We start from the raw sequence: 11,383 nt of genomic DNA, 5'->3' as shown, positions 1-11,383 counted from the left end.
CATCATCATCATCATCATCATCATCATCATCATCATCATCATCATCATCATCACTTCTTCTGTGTAACTATTTCATCCCCTTCATTTTACTATTCCATCGACTAACTCTTACTGCTCCTAAATTGTTATCCTTATCAATTCCCTATAAACATTCCTATTTCCTATCATATCCCTTTTTATTGTTTTTCCCATATCTCTTTGTTATTGTCCTTATCACACGACACGTCTACATTCCTCATGAATTGACTTCAAATTCAAGTGAATCAACCCATTGCAAAAACTCTGTAATCTAATCTGAAAGTAGCAGCAGAAGCCTCAAAATAATACCCCCCTCCCCCCAATTTCAACCGACCCTTTTTTTAAACACGTAAAATACAAAAACAAATTTAAAAGCCCTAACAAAACAACACCAACAGCTCCACACAGCAAACCAACAGCAAAACGTAGCCCCTCTCCCCCCGCCCCTCCCCCAATATATATAATAGAGAAAACTAAACACTAAGGAATACTCGAAGTAGAAATAGGACTAAGAAGGTGGAGATGGATGGGTCATACCCTCAAAAAGCCCAGGGGAAACATCACAATAAGACAGTCGCTGCAGTGGAACCTACAGACAAGGCAGCACAAGGCAGGGGTAGACCACGGGAAACATGGAGGAGATGTGTGGAAAGGGACATGAGAGAGATGAAGCTCACTTGGAGCCAGCTTGATAGGACGGCCCAGGACAGAAATAAATGGAAGGAGCTTGTATGTGGTCTATTCGATGCCAGGGGTGAAAGGCATAGATGATGATGGTGATGAAGGAATGCTGAGGGAAATCGTAAAAAACCCAAGAACTACTAAGACAATTCTAATACCAGCAGCAGAAGAGACTACGATAAAACCTCATCAGAAATATAACGAAGAAATTATAACCGCTAAACTGACAACAACAACGACAGCAACAGCAGGTAGCAGCAGCAGCAGCAGCAGCAGCAGCAGCAGCAGCAGCAGCAGTAGTAGTAGCAGCAGCAGCAGCAGCAGCAGCAGCAGCAACAACGAGAACAGCAAATTATCAGCAACAATGCCAACAAAATCCCAGCCACGAAACCACAGCATCAACAATAAAATACCAATGGTACGAGGGGAAAGGGTTTGTAACATTACCACCACTACACCAATAAGAACAATAAACAATACCAACGCCTACACCAACGATAACAGTAAAAAGAACTACAATAGCAACGACTGCAAAAACATTGACAGGATAAAACACAACAGAATAGTTGAGTGCAGTTGTGCAATTTCTGTTTAATAATGAATATGAAATACATAATTTGTCATGTTCAAAACAGCTACACGGCTGTAAAAGAAAAGTAAAAGTTGTTGATTATTTTTTATTTACGACATTCGTGCTCGAAATTTTAAAAAGTAAATGATTATTATTAGAGTCTATTATTATTATTATTATTATTATTATTATTATTATTATTATTATTATTATTATTATTATTATTGTTATTATTATTATTATCATTATTATTATTACGTAATATTGGACTTCGTTTGTCATACAATGTGACTCTGATCTACATCTATATTTTGTAGTGAAGTTAAGTGAATAATTCATGGAGAATTAAAATGTATTATATAGGTAGCCTTGCTTTATTGCGTTGTCATGTAAGGTTGGCATAACCATTGGAGGTCTAAGTTACACATGGTTGCCTTTAAGCGCAGGTTACATTCGCAAACTACAGAAACCTTTGCAAATAGTTTAAAGTCTTGCGCAAGGTTGAACATTAAGAAAGACAGGGCTAGATATCATTTTTAAAGAAATCATCTAAAATTGTTTAAATTCTTTTGTGCAACGTTAAGGTGTCATGTTTTAAGTCAATAATTAACAAAGAGCTGAAATCCATACAGTGAGGTAGCCTCGCTTTATTATGTTGTCGTGTAAGGTTCACATAACCCTGGGAAGTCATAATTCAATGCATAACGCCGCTGCCTTTAACATAACGCGGGTTAAATTTGCTAGCTTCAGCCGTCTTTAACCATTTAACCAGCACAACCTATTCTTCGCTTGATCTTGTCTGATTTACACTTTGCGTTGCAGTTGCAGTGTATAACCTTGTCGTTTTGAGGCATCTGCAAAAGCGTGTTTCTTTACACATAAAATTATGTGCAGTCTTGACTACCGAACGTGGTGATTTCAGCTCCGTTAACAGCCTTGTTGTGCTGACGTTAACTCTTCTGATACTTAGCTCCGATCTGTAGAAGTGACCAAATGAAGTATTTGTTCAGAGGATTCACACTTATTTCTTATTAACACGTTGCCCCATTAAGATTGTGTGTGAGAGTCTTATGTTGTGGTATGTGCGTGCGTGTGTGTGTGTGTGTGTGAGTGAGTGAGTGTGTGTGTGTGTGTGTGTGTGTGTGTGTGTGTGTGAGTGTGTGTGTACGTGTGTGTATGCGTGTTTGTGTGTGTGTATGTGTGTGTGTTTCTGTGTGTGTTTCTGTTTGTATGTCTGTGCGTTTGTGTATGTGTGTGCTTGTGTGTGTGTGTGTTTGTGTGTGTGTGTATGTGTGTATGTGTTTCTGTGTGTGTTTCTGTGTGTATGTGCCCTTGCGTGTCTAAAAATGGGCCCATTAGTCGGCAATCTTTAAAACTGAGATAAAGGTAATTGCAAAATATAATAATTTTTACTGAACGCCATTAAAAACGCAACGTTTTCGAAAGGTCATTAAAAATAAAGTCAAATATGTTCTGATCGTCACGATTGATCGTCACGATTTTTGGAGGCACAAGTGAACAATTGTTAGTTCACACACCCATGCACGATTTTTGCTATTTCCTTGAGTATTTTTCGTCACTGTACCGTAAACTATGCTTAAGTAAAATATGTTCATTGGTTGCTATATTATAAACGAATAAAACTCTTTTTACCTGACTAGCTTTTTTATAATTACCAAAAAAATATTCCATTATTAGACTCCTTAACTTAGCGAAGCTGATCGCAACTTTCGCGTCCGCCTTGTTCATGGGGGAAAATCTGCCTTGGAAGCAGTGCTTGTGTTATTCTTGACTTATATAAAGATTTTAGCACACTTCGAAATGTCCGGTGTACACATGAAATAGGACAGACTCGAGAGACCAGCCCTACTCAAGAGAGGCAGATTTTGCTGTCGAGTCTGCGAAATCGTTTTGTTCCTCAAAAGCAACAGCTCAAGGCATGCAATGAGTGCGTGGAAATGTTTCTTTCCTCAGCGTGAGGCGCCGAGTAGTAAGTTCAGGACTCAGATCAAGAACGTCTTATTTAGGACGGCAATTAACGAAGCTGCGACAACAGCGCCGTCTTCACTGCGCGAAACAGCACGAGGAAAAATCAGAATCTTTGAGTCATCCAACACGACACTCCTGCCCCCACAGTAACAAACAGCACAGCATCTGAAAGATCATAACATGAATGTCATGGACTTGCCGGTGTTTGTACCGGACATGTCTAAGTCTAAAGTAACGCACGTGTCTGATGAACTGAACCTCAAAGTGTATGCCGTTTAGCGAATCTGCAGCTTTTGGGAGATTGTTCTGCCGCGAAAAGGGGAAAAAATTTCTCAACAAAACAATGAACATTTTATGAAATCCATGTGAAGAAGTGTTTTGGTCTGCATACATATTAATGATGGCCATCAAATTTACTCAGAGAGAGAGATCTTTATAAAGTTTCTATTTAAAAGTTTGTTTATCTGCAACTTTGTCTAAAGGGGGTACTCCGAAAGAAGGACGACAATGTATCGAAATCAGTTGATGTGTGTGATCAAAATGGTTCACATTTGTTGGAAAATGAATAAACTTCAAAAATCATTTCTTTTAATCTGTCTTCATTTGATACAAACGAGTACAGACTCTGCGAACGAAGTGTTGCGTTTTTAATGCTGTTCAGTATATTATATTCAATTCAGAATCAGCTGGGTTTTTTTTTCACTTATCAGGTATATGGAATTCATGGGATATTAGAGGTATTGTAGGATAGAGTTCGAACATCATAAGTTTTGGAGAAAAAATAGCATTTAACTCAAATAACTTGATCCCCCCCCCCAATAGCACAACAACTGTCCTTCTTCCTAGATTCAGTTGTAACATTTGACATTAATAAATTGTATGCATAAACATCAGTCTAAAACGTCAATGACAGTACAGTGCAGAATAAACGTTGCGTAAACTATCTGTTGAAAAGCAGAAATGATATCATGATGCAAGTAAGTGAGAAATTAGGTCAAACGTGATGCTGATCTGATTCTCTGTAGGGCCTGCACCCGATATGCGCAAGTACTGACTTTAGAATAAAAACAACTGTATTTATGCACACTATAATTTTTGGGGTAGGATAGATATAAAGCTTAAAATTGTATACAAAAAAATATTGTACTTTTCATGTAGCTCAAGATCTAAGAGACTGGGTCAAATTGGATCTACCCTCCATCCAACAAAAAGCACACAAAAACAAAACAAAAACAAAAACAAACAACAAACACACGAAAACCCACAAAAGGTCTATTTGTGCTAGGTTTTGTTTCAGATTTAATTTTTATCGCACTAGACACCCCTTCGGTAAATTATTGTTCATCCTACTTACAAATAATACTGAACTAAATCCATTTGAACATGATTTAGGAATGGTAAGCTTTGATTTTCTGGTGAAATCACATAATTTTGTTCTGTGATCTTTTTAAATCACTTTTATAGCTCCAATGTGACTTCGCTGACATATGGGCCCTGTTTTCAGGCACACGCACAACCGTTCATAGTAAATCCATATTACAATAAATCTAAGTTTAAAAGTTTGACTAGGCATTTTGCAATGGCAAGTGACTTATTGATTAGTATAAAATCCTTTATTAGATTAATATCAAAACATTAATTAATAATATCAAACCGGTCAAGGAGAAATCGATCCAAAGAAGAAGCGGTGTGTGAAGGTATTGATTCACTACAAGCATATATCCTTCCTACTGCTCGCTGTTAAAAACTACGTATAACGTCATGGAGGCTTTTTCTGCAACTGTTTTAACACAGAGGTTTAGGATTCTACAACATTAGAATATATGTGTGAACTGTCAACTTTTGCCTTGACAATGAGCGCAACTGCACGGCCCAACACACTCCATATTGCCCCATACATGCACACAGAAGCGACACATTGGGGGTAAAATGAGCAAAGTAAAAAGTTGTTTTCCTTTTGTAAAAGCAGTTTGATGGGTTATATTTCCATTAGTGATGTTGTGGGAAGTCCGGTTTGAAGGCAGAAGATATTAGTATAATTAGCATTGCTAACTTTGCAAAAACAAAAACAAAAAAAACAACAACACACAAAGCAAACATGTAGATTAATTTAAGAATTATCGCAAAAGCACTACTACTTGTATTACTACTCCTCCTTCTCCTCCTCACTTTTTTTTTCCTCAACTTTCTTCTTGATCTTGACATTTCTCACTCATTCTTCATTTTCTTTTCACCTTTAACGAATTCTACCCTTTGGCATTATTATTCTCTTCTTTTTCCTCCTCTTCCTTTTCCTCCTCCCCCTCTTTCTTCATGGCCTCTTCCTCCTACTCCTCCACTTTTTAAACTCCTCTCTTCTTCTTCCCCGTCGTCTTTTCACATCCACCACCACCTCCTCCACTTTCTTTTCTTATCTTCCCATCGTCCATACACTCCCTCCACCAAACCTCCTCTTCCTTTCCAGTACATTCAGAATTCGCCACCTCCTCCCCCTCCTCCGCTTCCCCTCCTTCTGTCAAGTCGTGGAAGTAATCGCCCTAAACGTCCGATATACAATGTCGTCAGCGTGTGACGCAATCTAGCCGATGATGGCCTTGTCGGGGTTACCATTTATGTGAGGCTTGAGACCTTCTACGGACGTCTTCACAAACTTGTCCCACTGTGTGGTCCATTTGGCTTTGGCGGCAACTTTCTCTGTGTCAGACATGGCGCTGTACCTGGTTTGAAAAAACAGGGGGGGGGGGGGGGCGGAAGTAAGAGAGAAAGTTAGGTGTAGAAACTAAAAAAAAAAATGGGCCGTGGGGCCGTTGTCGTTGTTGTTTTGTGCTGATCGTGTCGCTAGCTATAACTGCTACGACAGGAACAATGATGATGATGATGATGATGATGATGATGATGATGATGATGATGATGATGATGATGATGATGATGATGATGATGATGATGATGATGATGATGATGATGATGATGATCGATTTCTCTCTCTCTCTCTCTCTCTCTCTCTCTCTCTCTCTCTCTCTCTCTCTCTCTCTCTCTCTCTCCTCTCTCTTTCTCTCTCCCCACTCTCTCCCCATCTCCTTCTGTTCCCTCCTTTCTCTCTCTCTCTCCTCTCTCTCTCCCCCCCCTCTCTCTCTCTCTCTCTCTCTCTCTGTTCCCCCCTTTCTCTCTATCTCTCTCTTTCTCTTAATGTGTGAGTCTCTGTCTCTGTCTCTATTTTTTTCCATTTTTTTCTCTTCATCTATTAACTCTCGTCTCAGGGCACAGTCTCCAAGCGACCGAGGGGTTATGATGGAGTACACAACAAAGGCGACGTTGTCTGAGTTTAATATAATATTATAATTGCAGGTGGTCTAGGTATTTAACGTTAGGACTAAGCTGAGTGAATGGAAATTCACAAGAACAGCCAAAATTCCTGAACAACCCGTTACAACGTTCTACCTCTTTTCTTCAGAAAATGAATCAAGCGTAATGCAGGTTGTGAAAGACCAATAATCAGAACAATCAGAAAAAGACAATTGAGATTCTTTGGCCCAATAAATAGATCAAATGAACTAGACAATCTGCTGCTGTATGGAAAGATTAAGGGAAAGAAGAGCAGATGAAAACAAAGAACAACTTACAAAGATGACCCGAACAACTTTGCAACGAACAATATGAATATAAAAAATGAGTGGAAATCGAGAAGACAACCACAGGAAGAAATGGTGTACCATGATCGTCAAGGTGTTCCCCAGACCTGACACCTCAAAAAGAAGAAATCGTCGCGGTGCTGAACAAATGCCTTTAGTCATTTTTTTCCTTTCTGATAAAACTCAAGTAAACATTGTCATTTTTTCAACAACAAAAAATGAATGCCATTTTGTAATTGCTTAAATAAAAATAATGTTTTGGTACTTTCAATAAAGTGTTTATGAGAAACAAGCAGGAGTCATTACATAATTCAATTCTGTATTAATTCACAAATTACGTAAGTCTGACTTTGTTCAGTTTGGTTTAGTTTTAGTTTTAGTAGAGGGTTTTATGGCGCTCACAACTGCATAAGGTCATATGAGCGCCAAGGGGTGGGAGTCAGCAGAGAAGTCTTTACAAGGAATAAGACTTACTCTGCTCACCTCTCTAACTTTAACAGCACAAAGTCTGCTTCGACTATCAGGGCACCCCGGAAATAGCAGGTCACAAGAGTGTGACAAACATACAAAAAAGTAGAGGAAAATGACAATAGTAAGGATGAGGAAAGAAAAAGCAGCAGTTCCCTGTTGTAGATCAGGCACAGTTATGAGCGTGACATGATGAATCAGCCCATTTACAATTCTACCGTGCATGAACGATAAATGTCCCCCCCTTTGGGAATGGCCTAAAGACACTACAGTCAGGGGCAGTCCGGGGGGGGGGGGATTTGTTCAGTGCCATGACAAAATGCAAACTAAGCTACAACCTGATAACGACATAACAGAAAAGCATGTGTTACGCACCGTATCGAGTTGAGAGCGAGTTGCTTTAGGAAGGTGAGAGCTGTGTCTCTCCCACACAGATCCATCAAGGCCACGTAGAAGTCGTGAGACAGCGGTGAGGCCTCCCAGGCCCCGGGGTCATCAGAGGAGATAACGATGGGATAGTCGTCTGCTATCAGGGGGACCAGGGCGTGGTTCCTGACGTCTCTAACGAGGCCCAGGATCTGCAGGACAGAGAACAGGAAGATACGACACCTAGATCAAGTAATTTCAGTAAAGGGCTCCAAGTGAGCGACGGAAATAAACACCTAGTCATCTCAATAGATCTATAGGCCAGCAGGAAAATAATAATAATAATAATAATCATGGCGGTAATAATAATAATAATAATAATAATAATAATAATAATAATAATAATAATAATAATAATAATAATAATAATAATAATAAGAAGAAGAAGAAGAAGAAGAAGAAGAAGAAGAAGAAGAAAGAGAAGAAGAAGAAGAAGAAGAAGAATGGGATTTTATATTTTAGGGCCTAATCCCTAGAAGGCTCTAAACGTTGAACAATGTAGAAACATCATTCAACTTAACTGTCGAATACAAAGACAGAAAATGCACACTGTGAAACCACTTAACAACAACAACAAAACACACACTCCCACGCCCCGCCCCCCCACTCACCCACGTACATACCTCCCTGACCCCATAAAAAATATCACATACTGAATTTACTGGTAGAGGATGGTGTTAAACAAAATGAGTCTTCAGGCATTTCTTTAAAGTGATCGCCAAGTAGTCTCAATATTATATGGCAACAAGAAAGCGACGAATATAGGTTTGGAAGGAGGGCGGGGAGGGGGAAGAAGAGACAGATGCGTTAAGGAGCAAAATCCCCAGGGGCGGCTCGTGGGTCTAAAAAAAGGGCGTGTACAATTAAGCTATTGCCTGCTGAAGATTGTCAAGATGGCTATAATTTTAGGATCTTTGGGTTGGTGAGGGAGGAACTCGTGCTTTTATTTTCATTCTCTTTACTTGTCGCCTTGATTTCTAGAACTTAAAATCTGTTTGTTCGCGAAACTTCAAATTCGTTCATCATGAGAACTGAACACTCCAGAAATAACTTACACCACTCCACTACAAAACCATTCAAAGGCTCAACCCATAGGACGGTGACTTAAGTATGTCACGTTCACCTCCCTCAGGTTTACGGTCACAGCACAGAGTCACTTAAAATAGCGGCAAGACGATGAACCAAAAATTCACTCCGAGGCTCACAAACAAATGTACTTTTGGCATTGAATAGGGTACAGTCTATCGCGCTTATTTTTAGACTGCCTACTGTGGGCTATGTATCGGCACTACTCGGCAGGAGCAGATTAGAGATGTGCCGTTTATTAATATTAATGTACCGCCAAACTCGCTACGAGTGTCGTCATCTCTTGGGTTGTCCCAAAGAGCGATTTATAGGTCAAGTTACAAATGTTGAATATCCTACTGTGTTTAGTTAAAGCGTGTGAACTTTGGCATGGCATAGTAGATGTGTTACGACGCTATAGACACAGAAATGACAGCTACGGCGCCAGGGTGGACCTTGTTCTGATAATATATTTGGCTAGTGCTTGTTTCTTGCTTCTTTTATTTTATGTTAGTGGGTGCTTTACGTAATAGAATAATAAAAAACATTTGGGCGGCACTACACGACCGTGCTCAATGGACGGGCCGCGCCTGAAAATCCCCATAAATATACTAATTTTGGGAAACATAAAGCAGCCTCTAATATTATCTCTTAAATAACCTAACAGTGTTGATAGGGGCGTTAAACTTATCATATCATTTTCTAATATAGGGGAGAGATGTGATGTGCAACTTAATTTATCAGATCTGAAGCCAAAAAACGAACAAACAAACAAAAAATCCAAAACAAACAAACTACAACAAAACAAAACAGAACAGAACAGAACAAAACAAAACAAAAAACTCTACAAACCTGATTAGAGATAGGATTGACCTCCACAGCGACTCCATTTTCTTTGGCCAGCTCTGTGAACCTCGGGTGTTTGATAAGAGCGAACCCATGGCCAACTCTTGTGGTGTTGAGCAACAGGGCATCCGCCAAGTTGTAGTCAACCTCTGTCTCCTGCCAGTCTGTTAACAGAACATTCAAAGTTATTACGTATGTATTTTACTCGTCTCGGTCTCAGATTGAATGCGGTGAAAACGTTTCTTTGTATCCCGAAGAGGCGTTATAGGTTGTTTTTTTCTGAGACTGAAATACGGCATGAGTTTCCTTGTAAAAGCTGATTTCATAATTGTTTCCTCTGTGTTTTGCTGTTCATCTGATATGCTTTGTTTCTGTTTGGTGTATAGTACAAAGCAGATACAGCTCGGGAAAAGATCTTCTGACAGACAACCTGTAATTAGATGGTGACCAACATAACTACATAATTTAGCTAAAGTCTTTTCGCTACCTTATCAGGGCCAACATTGCAGAATGGGATACAACATGAAAACGCAGAGATTTGATTAGAACCAAAAAAACCAAAAATAACCAAAACAAAAAAAACAGCAGCGAAAGATAAAACAACACAAAAAACAGCAACAACAACAAAGTAAGTTAATTTCCCACTATTCAACGCTTCTGCATGCGAAGGAGAATTAAATGCCTAAAAACCACTAAACCACAATTAGGGACTGAAATGTTTCTTCTTTTCAAGGTGTACGTCCCCACAAATGCTGAAATTATGTTTCTTTTGCGCGTGGTATACGTACTGGTTTCAGCAGCGTGGAAAAAGTATGGCAGCCGATACGGAGGATTCTGGATAGACGGGTAGAGCAAAGCGTCCAGGTAGTGAAGCAGCGAGAAGTTGGGGTCCTCTTGTCCCACAAGATCGTACCCCAGGAAGAAATCTGGGTACTTCTTATGGAGATCCATTGCGATCTTTACCTCATTCAAAATCTCTTCCTGGCTCTTGAACCTGGAGGGAAGAAATTGGGATTTCAAAAAGGTTGTTCATTCTTTTATTTTAACTTGGGTTGTTTTTTTGTTGTTGCTACTAGCCAATTGCTTTTATGGGGAAAAAGATATTTACTGTTACAAGTCTCAGACATATATCCTCTTTTGTTGCAGTAAGTTTAGTTGAAAGTAAACGTATATTAGCATTTTCATCATGAATAAGACAGGTTGTTAACTACATGCTTTTATAACCCACCAACCTGTACCGAGAAGAGTGGAGATTTGGAATGATGTATAAGTTTACGGTAAGTAACGTGTAGTACAGACAACCATGTATTTATTATAAATGAGGAGAAAAACAAAACAAAACATAAAACCAACAATACAGTGTCCAGCAAGTGGACATGGCTACTTCTAAGACTTAAAAAACATTTTAAAGACGAGTCGACATTCTTCTTCGATACCATCTGGTGGTCTGTGTTTTGGCAGATCTATTCGAAGAAAGTGAATAAAAAAAAGTCAATCTGAAAAGATACTGTTATTTCATGGGATTAATCCTTCTAGGTTTTAAGACTCATTAACTTTTTAAAAACGTCCGTTTTTCTCGCTCTGAGGTGCACTTTGTGATATAGAATGTGTCCCACTTCAGGAAACATTTAGAGTGAAAAGTAGACTGAAGTTCGATTTCCTTGAAAGTGTGCTGTAGTTATAATAATAA

The 11,383-nt window shown here is 39.1% G+C and overlaps 1 protein-coding gene across 1 annotated transcript in view; it reads right to left on the bottom strand.

Moving 5' to 3' along the window:
- Window positions 1–1,270: 1,270 nt before the first annotated feature.
- LOC100533339 (mollusk-derived growth factor) overlaps window positions 1,271–11,383 on the bottom strand; it is a gene marked incomplete in the record, with an annotated part of 28,700 nt that continues 18,587 nt past the window's right edge. Inside the window, 6 exon segments of the mRNA NM_001204635.1 lie at window positions 1,271–1,445; window positions 1,487–2,247; window positions 5,867–5,976; window positions 7,732–7,934; window positions 9,700–9,857; window positions 10,482–10,687. Coding sequence (NP_001191564.1) covers window positions 2,237–2,247; window positions 5,867–5,976; window positions 7,732–7,934; window positions 9,700–9,857; window positions 10,482–10,687 — 688 coding nt within the window.

This window comes from Aplysia californica, unplaced genomic scaffold, assembly GCF_000002075.1.
Source record: "Aplysia californica isolate F4 #8 unplaced genomic scaffold, AplCal3.0 scaffold00288, whole genome shotgun sequence".
In the NCBI taxonomy this organism is placed as follows: domain Eukaryota; kingdom Metazoa; phylum Mollusca; class Gastropoda; order Aplysiida; family Aplysiidae; genus Aplysia; species Aplysia californica.
Note: the sequence above shows the minus strand (reverse complement) of the source record. Positions and strands in the feature narration are given on the sequence as shown.